A 22,996-nucleotide genomic window follows, 5' to 3' on the forward strand; every position below is an offset into this window, starting at 1 on the left:
CACATCTAAATATTTTTTTTATATATATTTTTAACTCGCACGGAAGGACATATTCCTATACTAATACATTGGGAATAAGGACTCAATATATTTTTATGGGACAAATGTGTGTATTTATAACACACACAGACTGTTCTCATTTGTGTGCGCATACAATTATACACATTTTCTGCACAATGTACAAGTTTTTATGTTATGCACTCCTTACATTTGTCAATTTCACTTTGAGATCTTGTTTAGAGAGGAGCCTGTATGTTTTATCTTTGGCGCTGTGCATTTTCCTAGGGTTGAGTGAAGCTTGATGTCCTTCATACTTATGACAGTAAGTAGAAATCCTAATCCTTTCAGCCCCTCCTGCATGACCTAAATACTTACACCCCTATCTCATTATCCTAATTAGGGCTTATTACCAGGAATGTAGAGGTATAGAGGCTCCTTATTGCAGTACTTTGTGCGCACCAGTGAGGTATCCACAGCTATTCCCTGCTCTCTGTATTGTTTCTATGGGTTTTTTTTAAGCTCTGTTAGATTTGGGTGCGTATGCCAAAAATCTTTTTTTTTAAGAAGGGGGGGTGCCAACTCTGATTTAACCCAAGATCCTTTATCCCTTAGTTACACCCCATATAATAATCCTTTTTGATTATTAGTTTTTATTTAGTTTACTTTGGAAGGTGCCTAAAATAGTTGAACTAATTACCTTTTATTCACATGCCCAATTTATTGACACATAATTGTGATCTTTGTGTGTTGCACTTTGACAAGAAGAAATCTGCCACGGAACATAGCCGTATGCTGCTGGTGGTGGCGGCCATTTTCTGAATTCATTTGCTAACAAAATACACATGCCTGGTTATAGCCTTAAAGGGACACTGAACCCAAAATTTTTCTTTTGTAATTCAGAAAGAGCATGCAATTTTAAGCAACTTTCTAATTTACTCCTATTATCAATTTTTCTTCGTTCTCTTGCTATCATTATTTGAAAAAGAAGGCATCTAAGCTTTTTTTTTTGGTTTCAGTACTCTGGACAGAACTTTTTTATTGGTGGATGAATTTATCCACCAATCAGCAAGGACAACCCAGGTTGTTCACCAACAATGGGCCGGCATCTAAACTTACATTCTTGCATTTCAAATAAAGATACCAAGAGAATGAAGCAAATGTGATAATAGGAGTAAATTCGAAATTTGCTTAAAATTGCATGCTCAATCTGAATCACGAAATAACATTTTTGGGTACAGTGTCCCTTTAAAGGGATAGTAAACTCCATATTAAATTTTCATGATTCAGATAGGGGATGTCATTTTAAACAACTTTCTAATTTACTTTTATAATCAAATTTGCTTTGTTCTCTTGGTATTCTTAGTTGAAAGCTAAAACAGAATTTATGTTTACCTGATAAATTACTTTCTCCAACGGTGTGTCCGGTCCACGGCGTCATCCTTACTTGTGGGATATTCTCTTCCCCAACAGGAAATGGCAAAGAGCCCAGCAAAGCTGGTCACATGATCCCTCCTAGGCTCCGCCTACCCCAGTCATTCGACCGACGTTAAGGAGGAATATTTGCATAGGAGAAACCATATGATACCGTGGTGACTGTAGTTAAAGAAAATAAATTATCAGACCTGATTAAAAAACCAGGGCGGGCTGTGGACCGGACACACCGTTGGAGAAAGTAATTTATCAGGTAAACATAAATTCTGTTTTCTCCAACATAGGTGTGTCCGGTCCACGGCGTCATCCTTACTTGTGGGAACCAATACCAAAGCTTTAGGACACGGATGAAGGGAGGGAGCAAATCAGGTCACCTAAATGGAAGGCACCACGGCTTGCAAAACCTTTCTCCCAAAAATAGCCTCAGAAGAAGCAAAAGTATCAAACTTGTAAAATTTGGTAAAAGTGTGCAGTGAAGACCAAGTCGCTGCCCTACATATCTGATCAACAGAAGCCTCGTTCTTGAAGGCCCATGTGGAAGCCACAGCCCTAGTGGAAGGAGCTGTGATCCTTTCAGGAGGCTGCCGTCCGGCAGTCTCGTAAGCCAATCTGATGATGCTTTTAATCCAAAAAGAGAGAGAGGTAGAAGTTGCTTTTTGACCTCTCCTTTTACCAGAATAAACAACAAACAAGGAAGATGTTTGTCTAAAATCCTTTGTAGCATCTAAATAGAATTTTAGAGCGCGAACAACATCCAAATTGTGCAACAAACGTTCCTTCTTCGAAACTGGTTTCGGACACAGAGAAGGCACGACTATCTCCTGGTTAATGTTTTTGTTAGAAACAACTTTTGGAAGAAAACCAGGTTAGTACGTAAAACCACCTTATCTGCATGGAACACCAGATAAGGAGGAGAACACTGCAGAGCAGATAATTCTGAAACTCTTCTAGCAGAAGAAATTGCAACCAAAAACAAAACTTTCCAAGATAATAACTTAATATCAACGGAATGTAAGGGTTCAAACGGAACCCCCTGAAGAACTGAAAGAACCAAGTTGAGACTCCAAGGAGGAGTCAAAGGTTTGTAAACAGGCTTGATTCTAACCAGAGCCTGAACAAAGGCTTGAACATCTGGCACAGCTGCCAGCTTTTTGTGAAGTAACACAGACAAGGCAGAAATCTGTCCCATCAAGGAACTTGCAGATAATCCTTTTTCCAATCCTTCTCGAAGGAAGGATAGACTCTTAGGAATCTTAACCTTGTCCCAAGGGAATCCTTTAGATTCACACCAACCGATATATTTTTTCCAAATTTTGTGGTAAATTTTTCTAGTTACAGGCTTTCTGGCCTGAACAAGAGTATCAATAACAGAATCTGAGAACCCTCGCTTTGATAAGATCAAGCGTTCAATCTCCAAGCAGTCAGCTGGAGTGGGACCAGATTCGGATGTTCGAACGGACCTTGAACAAGAAGGTCTCATCTCAAAGGTAGCTTCCATGGTGGAGCCGATGACATATTCACCAGATCTGCATACCAAGTCCTGCGTGGCCACGCAGGAGCTATCAAGATCACCGACGCCCTCTCCTGATTGATCCTGGCTACCAGCCTGGGGATGAGAGGAAACGGCGGGAATACATAGGCTAGTTTGAAGGTCCAAGGTGCTACTAGTGCATCTACTAGAGTCGCCTTGGGATCCCTGGATCTGGACCCGTAGCAAGGAACCTTGAAGTTCTGACGAGAGGCCATCAGATCCATGTCTGGAATGCCCCACAGTTGAGTGATTTGGGCAAAGAATTCCGGATGGAGTTCCCACTCCCCCGGATGCAATGTCTGACGACTCAGAAAATCCGCTTCCCAATTTTCCACTCCTGGGATGTGGATTGCAGACAGGTGGCAGGAGCGAGTCTCCGCCCATTGAATGATTCTGGTCACTTCTTCCATCGCCAGGGAACTCCTTGTTCCCCCCTGATGGTTGATGTACGCAACAGTCGTCATGTTGTCTGATTGAAACCGTATGAACTTGGCCCTCGCTAGCTGAGGCCAAGCCTTGAGAGCATTGAATATCGCTCTCAGTTCCAGAATATTTATCGGTAGAAGAGATTCTTCCCGAGACCAAAGACCCTGAGCTTTCAGGGATCCCCAGACCGCACCCCAGCCCATCAGACTGGCGTCGGTCGTGACAATGACCCACTCTGGTCTGCGGGAGGTCACCCCTTGTGACAGGTTGTCCAGGGACAGCCACCAACGGAGTGAGCCTCTGGTCCTCTGATTTACTTGTATCTTCGGAGACAAGTCTGTATAGTCCCCATTCCACTGACTGAGCATACACAGTTGTAATGGTCTTAGATGAATGCGCGCAAAAGGAACTATGTCCATTGCCGCTACCATCAAACCTATCACTTCCATGCACTGCGCTATGGAAGGAAGAGGAACGGAATGAAGTATCCGACAAGAGTTTAGAAGTTTTGTTTTTCTGGTCTCTGTCAGAAAAATCCTCATTTCTAAGGAGTCTATTATTGTTCCCAAGAAGGGAACTCTTGTCGACGGAGATAGAGAACTCTTTTCCACGTTCACTTTCCATCCGTGAGATCTGAGAAAGGCCAGGACTATGTCCGTGTGAGCCTTTGCTTGAGGAAGGGACGACGCTTGAATCAGAATGTCGTCCAAGTAAGGTACTACAGCAATGCCCCTTGGTCTTAGCACCGCCAGAAGGGACCCTAGTACCTTTGAGAAAATCCTTGGAGCAGTGGCTAATCCGAAAGGAAGCGCCACGGACTGGTAATGCTTGTCCAGGAATGCGAACCTTAGGAACCGATGATGTTCCTTGTGGACAGGAATATGTAGATACGCATCCTTTAAATCCACCGTGGTCAAGAATTGACCTTCCTGGATGGAAGGATTGTTCGAATGGTTTCCATTTTGGACGATGGAACCTTGAGAAACTTGTTTAGGATCTTGAGATCTAAGATTGGTCTGAACGTTCCCTCTTTTTTGGGAACTACGAACAGATTGGAGTAGAACCCCATCCCTCGTTCTCTTAATGGAACAGGATGAATCACTTCCAGAAGATAACCTTGGGAGACTATTTCTAGCGCCCAAGGATCCAGAACATCTCTTGCCCAAGCCTGAGTGAAGAGAGAGAGTCTGCCCCCCACCAAATCCGGTCCCGGATCGGGGGCCCGCATCTCATGCTGTCTTGGGAGCAGTGGCAGGTTTCTTGGCCTGCTTTCCTTTGTTCCAGCCTTGCATAGGTCTCCAGGCTGGATTGGCTTGAGAAGTATTACCCTCCTGCTTAGAGGACGTAGCACTTGGGGCTGGTCCGTTTCTGCGAAAGGGACGAAAATTAGGTTTATTTTTGGCCTTGAAAGACCTATCCTGAGGAAGGGCGTGGCCCTTGCCCCCAGTGATATCAGAGATAATCTCTTTCAAGTCAGGGCCAAACAGTGTTTTCCCCTTGAAAGGAATGTCAAGCAATTTGTGCTTGGAAGACGCATCCGCTGACCAAGATTTTAACCAAAGCGCTCTGCGCGCCACAATAGCAAACCCAGAATTTTTCGCCGCTAACCTAGCCAATTGCAAGGTGGCGTCTAGGGTGAAAGAATTAGCCAATTTAAGAGCACGAATTCTGTCCATAATCTCCTCATAAGAAGAAGAATTACTAATAATCGCCTTTTCTAGCTCATCGAACCAGAAACACGCGGCTGTAGTGACAGGGACAATGCATGCAATTGGTTGTAGAAGGTAACCTTGCTGAACAAACATCTTTTTTAGCAAACCTTCTAATTTTTTATCCATAGGATCTTGGAAAGCACAACTATCTTCTATGGGTATAGTGGCGCGCTTGTTTAGAGTAGAAACCGCCCCCTCGACCTTGGGGACTGTCTGCCATAAGTCCTTTCTGGGGTCGACTATAGGAAACAATTTTTTAAATATGGGGGGAGGTACGAAAGGTATACCGGGCCTGTCCCATTCTTTATTAACAATGTACGCCACCCGCTTGGATATAGGAAAAGCTTCGGGGGGCCCCGGGGCCTCTAGGAACTTGTCCATTTTACATAGTGTTTCTGGAATGACCAGATAATCACAATCATCCAAATTGGATAACACCTCCTTAAGCAGAGCGCGGAGATGTTCCAACTTAAATTTAAAAGTAATCACATCAGGTTCAGCTTGTTGAGAAATTTTTCCTGAATCTGAAATTTCTCCCTCAGACAAAACCTCCCTGGCCCCCTCAGACTGGTGTAGGGGCCCTTCAGAAACAATATCATCAGCGTCCTCATGCTCTTCAGTCGCGCGTTCGCTGATAAGTGGGCATATTGGCTAAAATGTTTTGATAGAATTATCCATTACAGCCGTTAATTGTTGCATAGTAAGGAGTATTGGCGCGCTAGATGTACTAGGGGCCTCCTGTATGGGCAAGACTGGTGTAGACGAAGGAGGGGATGATGCAGTACCATGCTTACTCCCCTCACTTGAGGAATCATCTTGGGCATCATTTTTACTAAATTTTTTATGACATAAATCACATCTATTTAAATGAGAAGGAACCTTGGCTTCCCCACAGTCAGAACACAATCTATCTGGTAGTTCAGACATGTTAAACAGGCATAAACTTGATAACAAAGCACAAAAAACGTTTTAAAATAAAACCGTTACTGTCACTTTAAATTTTAAATTGAACACACTTTATTACTGCAATTGCGAAAAAGTATGAAGGAATTGTTCAAAATTCACCAAAATTTCACCAAAATTTCACCACAGTGTCTTAAAGCCTTAAAAGTATTGCACACCAAATTTGGAAGCTTTAACCCTTAAAATAACGGAACCGGAGCCATTTTTATATTTAACCCCTTTACAGTCCCTGGAATCTGCTTTGCTGAGACCCAACCAAGCCCAAAGGGGAATACGATACCAAATGATGCCTTCAGAAAGACTTTTCTATGTATCAGAGCTCCACACACATGCAGCTGCATGCCATGCTGTTCTCAAAAACAAGTGCGCCATACCGGCGCGAAAATGAGGCTCTGACTATGATTAGGGAAAGCCCCTATAGAATAAAGTGTCTAAAACAGTGCCTGCCGATATTATTTTACAAAAAATACCCAGATTAAATGATTCCTCAAGGCTAAATATGTGTAAATATGATCGATTTAGCCCAGAAAATGTCTACAGTCTTAATAAACCCTTGTGAAGCCCTTATTTACTGTCTGAATAAAAATGGCTTACCGGATCCCATAGGGAAAATGACAGCTTCCAGCATTACATCGTCTTGTTAGAATGTGTCATACCTCAAGCAGCAAAAGACTGCTCACTGTTCCCCCAACTGAAGTTAATTCCTCTCAACAGTCCTGTGTGGAACAGCCATGGATTTTAGTAACGGTTGCTAAAATCATTTTCCTCATACAAACAGAAATCTTCATCTCTTTTCTGTTTCAGAGTAAATAGTACATACCAGCACTATTTTAAAATAACAAACTCTTGATTGAATAATAAAAACTACAGTTAAACACTAAAAAACTCTAAGCCATCTCCGTGGAGATGTTGCCTGTACAACGGCAAAGAGAATGACTGGGGTAGGCGGAGCCTAGGAGGGATCATGTGACCAGCTTTGCTGGGCTCTTTGCCATTTCCTGTTGGGGAAGAGAATATCCCACAAGTAAGGATGACGCCGTGGACCGGACACACCTATGTTGGAGAAATCTAAGTAGGATCATATGCTAATTTCTAAACCCTACGCCTCTTATCTGAATGCATTTGACAGTTTTCACAGCTAGAGGGCGTTAGTTCATGTGTTTCATATAGACAACACTGTGCTCACACACGTGAAGTTATTTGACTGCCAGCACTAATTGCCTGAAATGCATGTCTGTCAAAAGATCTGAGATAAGGAGGCAGTCTGCGGAAGCTTAGATACAAGGTAATCAGAGGTAACATTATATATATATATATATATATATATATATATATATATATATAAAGGGGGCAAAATAAATAATGACATTTGTTTCATTATGCATAACTAAACATTTTATGTACAAATCTCAATGCTCTTTAAATTCAAAACTGTTCCCTTATCTCCCTATGTGCTCATTTTACACGAGATCTAGTAAGCTGTTTGCTCTCTCTTGCACAATCGGTTTCTTTGATTTAATGAACATATTTGTTTTTACTATAGGAGCACTGTTTAAAGGGACAGTCAAGTATAAATTAAACTCTCATTATTCAGATAGGACTTTTAATTTTAATTGACTTTCCAATTTACTTTTATCATCAAATTTGCTTTTTTCTCTTGGTATTCTTAGTTTAAACTAAACATAGGTAGGCTCATATGCTAATTTCTAAGCCTTTGAGGGCTGCCTCTTATCACAGGCTTTTTAAATCTCTTTTCAACACAAAGAGACAGAAAGTACACGTGGGCTATATAGATAACACTGTGTTCAGGCACAGAAAGTTATTTAAGATCTAGCACAAAACAATGCTAAATTTAAGACAATAGATAATAAACAGTCACAGTCATGTGATCAGGGGGCTGGAAGAAGGTTCCTAGATACAAGGTAATCACAGAGGTAAAAAGTATATTAATATAACTGTGTTGGTTATGCAAAACTGGGGAATGAGTAATAAAGGGATTATCTATCTTTTAAAACAATAACAATTCTATGGTTGACTGTCCCTTTAATATCACTTTAACTACCGTACACGAATAACAGGTGTTGCTTGATCAGTGACGCTCAATCAGAGCTTAAAGGGACAATAAAGTCCAAATTAAACTTTCATGATTCAGATGCAGGACATTTTAATCAACTTTCCAATTTACTTTTATCATCAAATTTGCTTTTTTTTGTTTTGTTAAAGGTTAAACCTTGTTAGGCTTATAGTCCACCTCTTAGCTCATAGTCTGGTTGTGAATAGCTAACATGTTTGTTCTTGTGAGCCATATAGATAACATTGTGCCCACTCCTGTGGAGCTATTTATGAGTCAGCACTAATTGGCTAAAATGCAAGTCTGTCAAAAGATCTGAGACAAGGGGGCAGTTTGCAGAGGCTTAGATGCAAGGTAAATACAGAGGTAAAAAGTGTATTTCTATAACAGTGTTGGTTATGCAAAACTGGGGAATGAGTAATAAAGGGATTATCTATATTTTTAAACAAAAATATTTTTGGTGTTTACTGTCCCTTTTAATTATTTCCTTTCTGTAAAACAAAACACATTTTACTAGCAAGATGTTGCTAATACTTGCATGTGTTTCATAATGTCTTTATTGACAATTTGTACATTTTATAGAACAAAAACATAATTTATGTAAGAACTTACCTGATAAATTCATTTCTTTCATATTAGCAAGAGTCCATGAGCTAGTGACGTATGGGATATACATTCCTACCAGGAGGGGCAAAGTTTCCCAAACCTCAAAATGCCTATAAATACACCCCTCACCACACCCACAAATCAGTTTAACGCATAGCCAAGAAGTGGGGTGATAAGAAAAAAGTGCGAAAGCATAAAAAATAAGGAATTGGAATAATTGTGCTTTATACAAAAAAAATCATAACCACCACAAAAAAAGGGTGGGCCTCATGGACTCTTGCTAATATGAAAGAAATGAATTTATCAGGTAAGTTCTTACATAAATTATGTTTTCTTTCATGTAATTAGCAAGAGTCCATGAGCTAGTGACGTATGGGATAATGACTACCCAAGATGTGGATCTTCCACGCAAGAGTCACTAGAGAGGGAGGGATAAAATAAAGACAGACAATTCCGCTGAAAAAAATCCACACCCAAAATAAAGTTTAAATCTTATAATGAAAAAAACTGAAATTATAAGCAGAAGAATCAAACTGAAACAGCTGCCTGAAGTACTTTTCTACCAAAAACTGCTTCAGAAGAAGAAAACACATCAAAATGGTAGAATTTAGTAAAAGTATGCAAAGAAGACCAAGTGGCTGCTTTGCAAATCTGATCAACTGAAGCTTCATTCCTAAACGCCCAGGAAGTAGAAACTGACCTAGTAGAATGAGCTGTAATCCTTTGAGGCGGAGTTTTACCCGACTCGACATAAGCATGATGAATCAAAGATTTTAAACAAGATGCCAAAGAAATGGCAGAAGCCTTCTGACCTTTCCTAGAACCGGAAAAGATAACAAATAGACTAGAAGTCTTTCGGAAATCCTTAGTAGCTTCAACATAATATTTCAAAGCTCTAACTACATCCAAAGAATGCAACAACTTTTCCTAGAATTCTTAGGATTAGGACACAATGAAGGAACCACAATTTCTCTACTTATGTTGTTAGAATTCACAACCTTAGGTAAAAATTTAAAAGAAGTTCGCAACACCGCCTTATCCTGATGAAAAATCAGAAAAGGAGACTCACAAGAAAGAGCAGATAATTCAGAAACTCTTCTAGCAGAAGAGATGGCCAAAAGAAACAAAACTTTCCAAGAAAGTAATTTAATGTCCAGAGAATGCATAGGTTCAAACGGAGGAGCTTGAAGAGCCCCCAGAAGCAAATTCAAACTCCAAGGAGGAGAAATTGACTTAACAGGTTTTATACGAACCAAAGCTTGTACAAAATAATGAATATCAGGAAGAATAGCAATCCTTCTGTGAAAAAGAATAGAAAGAGCAGAGATTTGTCCTTTCAAGGAACTTGCAGACAAACCTTTATCCAAACCATCCTGAAGAAACTGTAAAATTCTAGGAATTCTAAAAGAATGCCAAGAAAAATGATGAGAAAAACACCAAGAAATGTAAATCTTCCAGACTCGATAATATATCTTCCTAGATACAGTTTTACGAGCCTGTAACATAGTATTAATCACAGAGTCAGAGAAACCTCTATGACTGAGGAATAGTAGTACGTTTAGCAAGAGTCGAGATAGCCCCATCAACCTTAGGGATTTTGTCCCAAAACTCTAATCTGTCAGATGGCACAGGATATAATTGCTTAAAACGTTTAGAAGGAGTGAAAGAATTACCCAAATTATTCCATTCCCTGGAAATTACTTCAGAAATAGCATCAGGGACAGGAAAAACTTCTGGAATAACTACAGGAGATTTAAAAATCTTATTTAAACATTTAGATTTAGTATCAAGAGGACCAGAGTCCTCTATCTCTAATGCAATTAAGACTTCTTTAAGTAAAGAACAAATAAATTCCATTTTGAATAAATATGAAGATTTATGAGCATCAACCTCTGAAACTGAATCCTCTGAACCAGAGGAAACATTATCAGAATCAGAATGATGATGTTCATTTAAAAATTCATCTGAAAAATGAGAAGTTTTAAAAGACCTTTTACGCTTACTAGAAGGAGGAATAACAGACATAGCCTTCTTAATGGATTTAGAAACAAAATCTCTTATGTTAACAGGAACACTCTGAGTATTAGATGTTGATGGAACAACAACAGGTAATGTAACATTACTGAAGGAAATATTATCTGCATTAACAAGTTTGTCATGACAAACATTACAAACAACAGCTGGAGGAACAGATACCACAAGCTTACAGCAAATACACTTAACTTTGGTAGATCCAACATCAGGCAGCGATTTTCCAGAAGTATCTTCTGATTCAGGGTCAATCTGAGACATCTTGCAATATGTAATAGAAAAAACAACATATAAAGCAAAATTGATCAAATTCCTTAAATGACAGTTTCAGGAATGGGAAAAAATGCCAGTGAACAAGCTTCTAGCAACCAGAAACAATGGTGGAAACAATGAGACTTAAATAATGTGGAGACAATAATGACGCCCATATTTTTTAGCGCCAAAAAAGACGCCCACATTATTTGGCGCCTAAATGCTTTTAGCGCCAAAAATGACGCCACATCCGGTAACGCTGACACTTTTGGCGCAAAAAACGTCAAAAAATTACGCAACTTCCGGTGACAAGAACGACACCGGAAATAACAAAGAATTTTTTGCGCCAAAAAAGTCTGCGCCAAAATGACGCAATAAAATGAAGCATTTTCAGCCCCCGCGAGCCTAACAGCCCACAGGGAAAAAAAGTCAAATTTTAAGGTAAGAAAAAATTGATTATTCAAATGCATTATCCCAAATAATGAAACTGTCTGTCTGAAATAAGGAATATTGAACATCCTGAATCAAGGCAAATAAATGTTTAAACACAAATATTTAGAACTTTATATAAAAGTGCCCAACCATAGCTTAGAGTGTCACAGAAAATAAGACTTACTTACCCCAGGACACTCATCTACATGTTTGTAGAAAGCCAAACCAGTACTGAAACGAGAATCAGTAGAGGTAATGGTATATATAAGAGTATATCGTCGATCTGAAAAGGGAGGAAAGAGATGAATCTCTACGACCGATAACAGAGAACCTATGAAATAGACCCCGTAGAAGGAGATCATTGAATTCAAATAGGCAATACTCTCTTCACATCCCTCTGACATTCACTGCACGCTGAGAGGAAAACCGGGCTCCAACCTGCTGCGGAGCACATATCAACGTAGAATCTAGCACAAACTTACTTCACCACCTCCATAGGAGGCAAAGTTTGTAAAAACTGATTTGTGGGTGTGGTGAGGGGTGTATTTATAGGCATTTTGAGGTTTGGGAAACTTTGCCCCTCCTGGTAGGAATGTATATCCCATACGTCACTAGCTCATGGACTCTTGCTAATTACATGAAAGAAAAGTAATGTCCCTTTAAGGCTGTAAGTGGTTTGCGTAAATTAAACAGGGATTGAAACTCTGTGTTTACAGGAAGTTCTGGAGAGCACTGGCTTTTACCTTGAAATATTGGAAGCCAATACGCATGAGTGAGCAATTTCCATTTCAAGGGATACTAAATCTTAAAGGGACAGTAAAGTCAAAATGAAATGTTCATGATTCAAATAGCGAATACAATTTTTAACAACTTTTCCAATTTACTTTTATTTAATTTGCTTCATTCTCTTGGTATCCTTAGTTGAAAAGCATACCTGGTAGGCTCAGGAACATCAATGCACTACTGGGAGCTAGCTGGCAATCGGTGGCTGCACATATATGCCTCTTGTCATTGGCTCACCTGTTTCTTTAACAAAGGATACCAAGAGAATAAAGCAAATTTGATAAAAAGTAAAATGGAAAGTTACTATGCATTTAAAGGGACACAAAACCAATTTTATTTCTTTCATTATTTAGATAGAGAATACAATTTAAAAAAAATTCCATTTTACTTCTATGATCAGATTTGTTTTGCTATTCTTTGTTGAAGATATACCTAGCTAGGTAGCGTGCACATGCCTGAAGCCCTACATAGCAGGAAATAGTGCTGCCCTCTAGTGCTCTTGCTAACACTCTTAAGCTTTACATCCCTGCTTTTCAACAAGAAACAAAGACAATTTGACAAAAGAAGTAAATTGGAAAGTTGTTTAAAATTGTATGTTCTATCTGAATTACGAAAGAAACATTTGGGGTTTTATGTCCTTTTAACCCCCGCAAAGGGATTAAACGCAGTTAAAGTACCACTCATGAGCCTCAGATAACCTCTGGTCCCAAGCGGAAACTGCTGCTGACCCAATCAACAGCGCTGATTAAACACAAAATTTTATTTAAAATTAGTGTATTTTTTTATTTATTATGATGACCCTTTAACATGTTAAGTATAGCCACATTCATTTAGTGTGAGGCTGTGCAGTTTTGTTCTTATGACATTTAGGGGCATATATGTAGCAAGGTTAGCATTGAGGAGTCTGCAGGGTACTTTGCCAGGTCTGAGAACCAAATTACAAAAAAAGGGGGCAAAATAAATGATGTGGAAGTATACTGCAAAGTTGTTTTATTATGCAGCACAACATATTTTGGGTTTGATAGTGCAGGGTGCGGTATCTTTTGTGCAGCATCACGCAAAGAATAGCATCTTAACACGGCCAAAACTTTTAGCGCGCTATGTACTTTTAAATGGTGGAGCAGGTAGTGCTATAAGCAAGCTTGTTGCGCTTGTATTGTGAGTAAAGTGTAGCGCTCAAGCACAGTCCAAAATAACTGTGAAATGAAGCCACCAATCAGCAAGCGATACTCAGGGTTCTGAACCAAAAATAAAGATACCAAAAGAACGAAGAAAAATTGATAATAGGAATAAATTAGAAAGTCGCTTAAAATTGTCTGCTCTATCTGAATCATAAAAGAAAAAATTTGGGTTACATATCCCTTTAATTTAGCTTGTAAATTTAGCCCTTTTATATTGAAATGTCAAGGTGTTTACTGTCCCTTTTAAACCGTTTATTTACCCAACGCTAAAATCACCCACATCGTATTAAAGAGGACATTTGACCAAAGAATATAAATAAATCAAGCTCCATGAATATACCTTTCTTTGTTAGGCTTGTAGGGTGTCCCTCCCCATTAACATAGATGTGGGAGCTGTACCTACAACCACTTGAATCAATAGGAAGTACACTGATACTGCTGTAAATTTAATCAGCTTTATTTCACATTTTTCAGGCTAATAAAAAAAATCAACATGCCTTAAAAGCTGCTTTTTCAAATGTTTGATAAATTTATTTTAATAATATTGTCTGTTTAAAGGGACAGTCTACTCCAGAATCTTTATTGTTTAAGAAAAAAAACCCAGAATCCCTGTATTACCCATTCCCTAGATTTGCATAACCAAAACAGTTATATTAATATACTTTTTACCTCTGTGATTACCAGGGATAGGCAAGGTGTCCGTACACGGACACCGGTGTCCGTGACTAGCCCTTTCAGTGTCCGCCACAACCTTAGTATATCTTTTCTTTCTGAATAAATAATAGGAATAAAAAAAGTATGTAGTGTGAATAAAGTTAGTGGCTTGTCAAGAGACTGCTAGCGATATTGGATGATAAGTTATGGAATAAATAAAGCCTGAGTAAAATACTGGATGTGTATCTGCATATAGCAAGACAAGGGCTGGTTATAGGGTCAGTGGTATCTGCATCAGTATAACACCCAGCGCTATATAATGACACAGTAGTGACACTGGCACATGGGTATAGCCAGACAAGGGCTGGTTATAGGGTCAGTGGTATCTGCATCAGTATAATAACACCCAGCACTATACAAAGACACAGTAGTGACACTGGCACATGGGTATAGCCAGACAAGGGCTGGTTATAGGATCAGTGGTATCTGCATCAGTATAATAACACCCAGCACTATAAAATGACACAGTATTGACACTGGCACATGGGTATAACCAGAGGAGGGCTGGTTATAGGGTCAGTGGTATCTGCATCAGTATAATAACACCCAGCACTATAAAATGACACAGTAGTGACACTGGCACATGGGTATAGCCAGAGGAGGGCTGGTTATAGGATCAGTGTTATCTGCATCAGTATAATAACACCCAGTGCTATATAATGACACAGTAGTGACACTGGCACATGGGTATAGCCAGAGGAGGGCTGGTTATAGGATCAGTAGTATCTACATCAGTATAATAACACCCAGCAACAGTAGTGACACTGGCACATGGGTATAGCCAGAGGAGGGCTGGTTATAGGACCAGTCGTATCAGCATCAGTATAATAACACCCAGCGCTATATAATGACACAGTAGTGACACTGGCACATGGGTATAGCCAGAGGAGGGCTGGTTATAGGATCAGTGGTATCTACATCAGTATAATAACACCCAGCACTATATAATGACACAGTAGTGACACTGGCTCATGGGTATAGCCAGAGGAGGGCTGGTTATAGGATCAGTGGTATCTGCATCAGTATAATAACACCCAGCACTATATAATGACACAGTAGTTACATTGGCACATGGGTATAGCCAGAGGAGGGCTGGTTATAGGATCAGTGGTATCTACATCAGTATAATAACACCCAGCACTATATAATGACACAGTAGTGACACTAGCACATGGGTATAGCCAGAGGAGGGCTGGTTATAGGATCAGTGGTATCTACATCAGTATAATAACACCCAGCACTATATAATGACACAGTAGTGATATTGGCACATGGGTATAGCCAGAGGAGAGCTGGTTATAGGATCAGTGGTATCTGCATCAGTATAATAACACCCAGCAACAGTAGTGACACTGGCAGATGGGTATAGCCAGAGGAGGGCTGGTTATAGGACCAGTGGTATCAGCATCAGTATAATAACACCCAGCGCTATATAATGACACAGTAGTGACACTGGCACATGGGTATAGCCATAGGAGGGCTGGTTATAGGATCAGTGGTATCTACATCAGTATAATAACACCCAGCGCTATATAATGACACCGTAGTGACACTGGCTCATGGGTATAGCCAGAGGAGGGCTGGTTATAGGATCAGTGGTATCTACATCAGTATAATAACACCCAGCGCTATATAATGACACCGTAGTGACACTGGCTCATGGGTATAGCCAGAGGAGGGCTGGTTATAGGATCAGTGGTATCTACATCAGTATAATAACACCCAGCGCTATATAATGACACCGTAGTGACACTGGCTCATGGGTATAGCCAGAGGAGGGCTGGTTATAGGATCAGTGGTATCTGCATCAGTATAATAACACCCAGCGCTATATAATGACACCGTAGTGACACTGGCTCATGGGTATAGCCAGAGGAGGGCTGGTTATAGGATCAGTGGTATCTACATCAGTATAATAACACCCAGCGCTATATAATGACACAGTAGTGACACTGGCACATGGGTATAGCCAGAGGAGGGCTGGTTATAGGATCAGTGGTATCTACATCAGTATAATAACACCCAGCGCTATATAATGACACAGTAGTGACACTGGCACATGGGTATAGCCATAGGAGGGCTGGTTATAGGATCAGTGGTATCTACATCAGTATAATAACACCCAGCGCTATATAATGACACAGTAGTGACACTGGCACATGGGTATAGCCATAGGAGGGCTGGTTATAGGATCAGTGGTATCTACATCAGTATAATAACACCCAGCGCTATATAATGACACAGTAGTGACACTGGCACATGGGTATAGCCATAGGAGGGCTGGTTATAGGATCAGTGGTATCTGCATCAGTATAATAACACCCAGCACTATATAATGACACAGTAGTGACACTAGCACATGGGTATAGCCAGAGGAGGGCTGGTTATAGGATCAGTGGTATCTGCATCAGTATAATAACACCAAGCGCTATATAATGACACCGTAGTGACACTGGCACATGGGTATAGCCAGAGGAGGGGCTGGTTATAGGATCAGTGGTATCTACATCAGTATAATAACACCCAGCGCTATATAATGACACCGTAGTGACACTGGCTCATGGGTGTAGCCAGAGGAGGGCTGGTTATAGGATCAGTGGTATCTGCATCAGTATAAAAACACCCAGCACTATATAATGACACCGTAGTGACACTGGCTCATGGGTGTAGCCAGAGGAGGGCTGGTTATAGGATCAGTGGTATCTGCATCAGTATAAAAACACCCAGCACTATATAATGACACAGTAGTGACACTGGCTCATTGGTATAGCCAGAGGGGGGGCTGGTTATAGAATCAGTGGTATCTGCATCAGTATAATAACACCCAGCACTATATAATGACACAGTAGTGACACTGGCACATGGGTATAGCCAGACAAGGCTGGTTATAGGATCAGTGGTATCTACATCAGTATAATAACACCCAGCACTATATAATGACACCGTAGTGACACTGGCTCATTGGTATAGCCAGAGGAGGGCTGGTTATAGGATCAGTGGTATCTACATCAGTATAATAACACCCAGCACTATATAATGACACAGTAGTGACACTGGCTCATTGGTATAGCCAGAGGAGGGCTGGTTATAGGATCAGTGGTATCTACATCAGTATAATAACACCCAGCACTATAAAATAATGTTTTTAATTTCAAATGTACCTTGGTGTCCTTCACTAAGGTCTGCACTTTGGAAAATGTCCGCCACAGCCTTTGTCTGTGTCTATCCCTGGTGATTACCTTGTATCTAAGCATCTGCAGACTGCCCCTTATTTCAGTTCTTTTGACAGGCTTGCATTTTAGCCAATCAGTGCTGACTCCTAGGTAACTCCACAGGAGTGAGCCCACTGTTATCTATACGACACATTAACCAGCACTGTCTAGCTGTGAAAAACTGTCAAAATGTACTGATAAGAGGCTGCATTTAAGGGCTTAGAAATTATTATACGAGTCTACTTAGGTTTAGCTTTCAACACAACAAATAATACCAAGAGAACAAAGCAAATTTAATGATAAAAGTAAATGGGAAAGGTGTATACAATTGTATTCCCTATCTGAATCATGAAAGCTTAAAGGGCCATTAAACCCAACAAAATTCTGTCATGATTCAGATAGAGAATACAATTTTAAACAACTTTCCAATTTACTTCTATTACCTAATTTGCTGCAATCTTTTGATGTTGTTTGTTAAAGAAATATCAATGCACATTGGTGAGCCAATCACATGAGGCATCTATGTGCAGCCACCTATCAGAAGCTACTGAGCCTATCTAGATATGCTTTTCAGGAAATAATATCAAGAGAATGAAGCAAATTAGATAAAAGAAGTAAATTAGAAAGTTGTTTAAAATGGTATTCTCTATCTGAATCGTGAAAGAAAAAATTTGGGTTTATTGTCCTTTTAAAGGGACAGTCAACTCCAAAATTGTTGTTTAAAAAGATAGATAATCCCTTTATTCTCTATTCCCCAGTCTTGCATAACCAACATTGTTAGATTAATATACTTTTTACCTATGTGATTACCTTGTAGCTAAGCCTCTTTTGACAGCCCCCTGATCACATGACTTTATCTATTGAGTTGCATTTTAGCCAATTAGTGCGGTGTCATGTACAACTCCATGGGAGAAAGCACAATGTTAATGTACATGGATTAACAGACTCTTGTTGTGAACAGCTAATAAAGCATGTGATAAGATGCTGTCTGTAGTGGCTTAGAAACAGGCAGACATTTAGAGGTTTTAATGTTATAAAGTATAATGATAGGGACGTGCGGTGAGGTCAATACATGGGGAGGCACTAGCAAGTATCAGAACCAATTACACACACATACTAATCTGTACTTTATGTTTTTGATACCCTTTTTTGTACAGGGAACCATAAATCAGAGGTCTATTAAAAGGATGGTGAGAGAGATGTCTGATAAGAGAAAGTAAGGAGAAACCCAAGAGAGAAAATATAAAATATCTGGAGCTAGAAACAGAGGCAGAGAAAAGTCAGTAGAAGTTTAAAAGCTTGCAATTTTCAGAAAGTCATTGCTACACTAACAAACACAAACACTAATAGACACTAGTACATAGACAGAGGCGCTAACACAGATACACACACAAAGACTAAGACACACACTGACATATACAGATAAAAGAGAGACACTAACACACACAAACATACATTAATACAGACACATACACACAGAGAGACACTAACAGACATATACACACAGAAACAAACACACATTAACACACACATATACAAACACAGATTAACACATACACACACAGAAACATAGACACTACGCAGACACACACACACACACAAACATTACACAGAGAGAGACACTATGGGAATCAGATATATATTATAAATAGTAATACATTTAGCTGACTATGCTTTTTAAACAATTTGAAGTACTTCGATTTGGCTGTCATTTCTGTTTTATTTGGTAGCCAAGAGGTTAGATCTAATAAGGAGCAGAAGGGGGAAGGGAAATTAGGTCTTAACCTCAGAAGCGAAATCAGCATTGTTAGCTGTGTTAATTGGGGGACAGAGTGACACTTTTCTGCACAGACATCAACATGTGCTGCACCAGCCCTGCAGGAAGAAGGATGCCAGGAACTTCCACTCTGAAAATAAGTTAGTGCACTTACCAGAAAGTGCAGCAGAAGGTAAGGTATTCCACATTTGTCTGTTAACAGCAGTGCTTCTGCAGGACACATGAGCTCCAGTAACACAGAGCTGCCTGAGGTTAGGGGCAGGTCCCAGTACTGCTGTCAAGCTCTACTAACAGAAGCCAGCAGATATCTAGCAGAGTGCGCAGGGAGACAGTGCAGCATGATACTTCTGTCTGTCCATAGCTCCCTGCAAGTCACAATATACTGACATCCCACAGATCAAAAACAATTTTTTTTTTAAAAAATGTGTTAAAACCTCCCTGGTAGTTCCGACCCTGTCTAAGGTAATTCTCAATGTCCTAACTGGTATGATGTTAAAAAAATAAAGAAAGACCATGATTGCATGTTTTTTTCAACACTTTGGCTGCCAGTGATGGATCTGCATTCTGCAGTGCAGATTCAGATCCATCACTGGCAGCCAAACTGTGTGTCTGTTAGTGTCTCTCTGTGTGTAATGTTAGTGTGTGTGTATTGCACTGCAGAATGCAGATCCATCACTGGCAGCCAAACAGTGCGTTTGTTAGTGTCTCTCTGTGTGTAATGTTAGTGCGTGTGTATTGCACTGCAGAATGCAGATCCATCACTGGCAGCCAAACTGTTCGTCTGTTAGTGTCTCTCTGTGTGTAATGTTAGGGTGAGTGTATTGCACTGCAGAATGCAGATCCATCACTGGCAGCCAAACTGTGCGTCTGTTAGTGTCTTTCTGTGTGTAATGTTAGTGTGTGTGTATTGCACTACAGAATGCAGATCCATCACTGGCAGCCAAACAGTGTGTCTGTTAGTGTCTCTCTGTGTGTAATGTTAGTGTGTGTATATTGCACTGCAGAATGCAGATTCATCACTGGCAGCCAAAGTGTTAAAATATTAAAGAAAGACCATGATGGCAGATTCTGCAGCCCCCCATACACACAATGAAGTCCACACTGAAACTTTGCAGCCCATGGTTTACACTCAATTTATATTTGAGTGTATATTCAAATCAGTCTCCTAACGCCTTCAAGCTGTCTTGGCTTGAACCTGCCGGAGTGCCGAGGGAAGCAGAGGAACTTACAAAAAACATACTCCTATGCTCCTCTATTCAATTTCCAACTGATAGATTGCTCCCTCGCTAAGAAGCAGCATAAGGGATACCTCCTATTGGTCATAATTTTGCTTCAGGTAGTTTTAAGGTAGTTTTACAACCAGTGGGTGGCCCTGCTGCTATTGAAGAAATGTATCCATGTTTTGCTATGGAGAGATTCAGTCCTGTATGATGCCTCTCTATAGCGTTACATGGGTGAAAAAAAAGTGATTTTTTTTTATTATTAAAATTAATTTAATTAAACTTTGGCCCAATATGGCAGGGGGAGGTAGTGCCTCCCCTGCCTCCTATGACTTCACGTCCCAAGATATAACAATGTTGGTTGTGCAAAGCTGGGGAATGGGTAGTAAAGGCGTTATCTATCTTTTTAATCAATAACAATTTCATCTAATTTATAAGTAAACCTGGCTTTACTTAATGAAAGGATAATACATTTCACAGTTATAACACATGACCATAATGTAATTCCTTCATCATTATAAAAAAAACAGACAAAGGGTCCCATTTATCATTCTGAGTACGAACAAGTTCCTCACAAAGTAAACCTGTTCATTTGCCTACGGGGCCTTCTCAGCTGCATTGGTTACCGGAATTTAAGATTGCAAAAGCAATTGCTTGTGTAACCACCCCCATGCTCTTGCCGAACCAATTGCACTACAGCAGGGCTTGTCAGTCAGACATACAAGTCACAACAATGTATGTAATAACTCCCTACACCGCTGGAGAATAAAAGCACAACACAAGCACTGCTTGACAAATCAAACCACATCATGTATTACAAACAATCTTATACTTTACTTGCTATACAGTCATACAATAAAAACATGAGGAGTCTGGTGTTTGGAAGCTGGAGAAGCTATATCTTATTACGTGTGCTTACAAGAGCACATGCAGATGTCATCTGCAGTTGAAGGGACACTGTGTCCTCTGGTATGGTACCTGTCTGGACCAAACATACTAAGCTAGTTTTCAGTCTGTAGGACAATATGAGGGGATGCAGCAGTGACCAGACCCCTTAAAGTGATATCTCAGGACCTCTGTGTTATCCCAAGAAAACAGACTTTTCCATTCCATCCTCCACTTGCAGGTATTCCAGTTGGGATGGGAAATATTGGCTCTGATATTGGGTGCTGTTCCGTACATAATGCAGGAACTCGGGGGCTCCTGGGCAGGTCACGTTATCAGCCAGAAGAACTGAACCAGTTCGTAGTAAACCACACTCCTACAAGAAGAGTAAAGATAAGAAATATTATGCAATATTGTAGTTTCACGTGTTCTACGTTTGGTAACTTGTACAATAACCAGAGATTGGATCTAGTAGTAAAGGAAAAATAACAAAAGACAGGGGTGGTTTCAAGGAAAAAACTAAAATTTATGCTTACCTGATAAATTAATTTTTTCCAGATATGGTGAGTCCACAGGTTCATCTAAATACTGTTGGAAATATCAGTCCTGGCCAGCAGGATGAGGCAAAGAGCACCACAGTCAAACTGTTAAGTATCACTCCCTTACCCACAACCCCCAGTCATTTGACGGAAAGGAAATGGAGACAAAAAGGAGTAACATAAGGTGCGGAGGTGCCTGAGTCAATAAACAGTATAGGAGAGCGCTAAATCAAATCTCTGACAGGAATCTGAAGCTATTGAAATAAGTGGCAGATTAAAATGAAAAATATTTTTATATTTTTACTGATAGGGGATAATACAACAATAAATGAGTGTCGAGATTAAATGCAAAGTCATAATTGATACAAATAAATAGTCAAGAAATACATTGAAATAAAACATCTAAACTCAATAACCGGTTATTGTATACAATATAACAAAATGAGTATAAGTTACTCAAGAGCGTAGGATAAAGTGCAATGTTGGGAAGGAACTATATGCTAGCAATTAGATTGTGTGCTAGCATAGGTAGGTCTCGAATGCAGCAAGTAAAATCTTAGCTGTGCTAAGTGTCTTAGATGTGTAGGCTCTGTGGGAGCGTGATGGTCTCTTTAAGGTATAAATAGAAATCTTATTATCCAGTTAAGCTCAGACAGCGGTCTTCTTTGCAGGCTCAATAGCTTTATGAAAAGCGTCACTGTGTGCAAAGTAAGATTCATTTTATTGTCCAAAAAGGGTATCCCGGTATCCACTCCTGAAATGCAAATAGTGGATAAACAACAAATGTGAGCGTCTGCCCACAGAACAATCCACGCCAATCATGGCTAAGGAGTTCCTCATCAGAGCATCATAAATCGCGCTTAACTCCAAAATGGTTATGGAATAGCAAACTGCTTCCAAGTCCATAGTCACCGACCCAACCGGCCGGCGTCTGTGGACATTATGACTCAGGGAGGTCTCCGGAAGCATGTGTCCCAAGGCAGATGCTCCTGAAAAGCCACCAAAGGAAATAAACTCATAATGACAGATCTAGACCTATCCTCAGAGACAAAACCACATGATCCCTGTTCCACTATCTGAGCATGCATAACAGCAGACTCTCAGATGGAATCAAGCAAGGGATGAAGGCCAACCATCAGACCAAATACCTCCATACATTGAGCCACTGAAGAGCCAAACAGTAGGCGGAGACAAGAGGAAATAATCCAAGATTTTCTGATCTCTGAAAAA

At 40.0% G+C, this 22,996-nt stretch overlaps 1 protein-coding gene across 2 annotated transcripts in view; it reads right to left on the reverse strand.

The window, feature by feature from the left end:
- Positions 1-21,131: 21,131 nt before the first annotated feature.
- Positions 21,132-22,996, reverse strand: part of LOC128642632 (catechol O-methyltransferase A) — a 127,812-nt gene continuing 125,947 nt past the window's right edge. For both annotated transcript variants that reach the window (XM_053695416.1, XM_053695415.1), the window contains one exon: positions 21,132-21,603. In XM_053695416.1, the coding sequence (XP_053551391.1) occupies positions 21,424-21,603 (180 nt within the window). In that variant the 3' untranslated portion in view covers positions 21,132-21,423. The remainder of the gene's footprint in view (positions 21,604-22,996) is intronic.

The sequence above is a fragment of the Bombina bombina genome, chromosome 12, assembly GCF_027579735.1.
Source record: "Bombina bombina isolate aBomBom1 chromosome 12, aBomBom1.pri, whole genome shotgun sequence".
Taxonomy (NCBI): domain Eukaryota; kingdom Metazoa; phylum Chordata; class Amphibia; order Anura; family Bombinatoridae; genus Bombina; species Bombina bombina.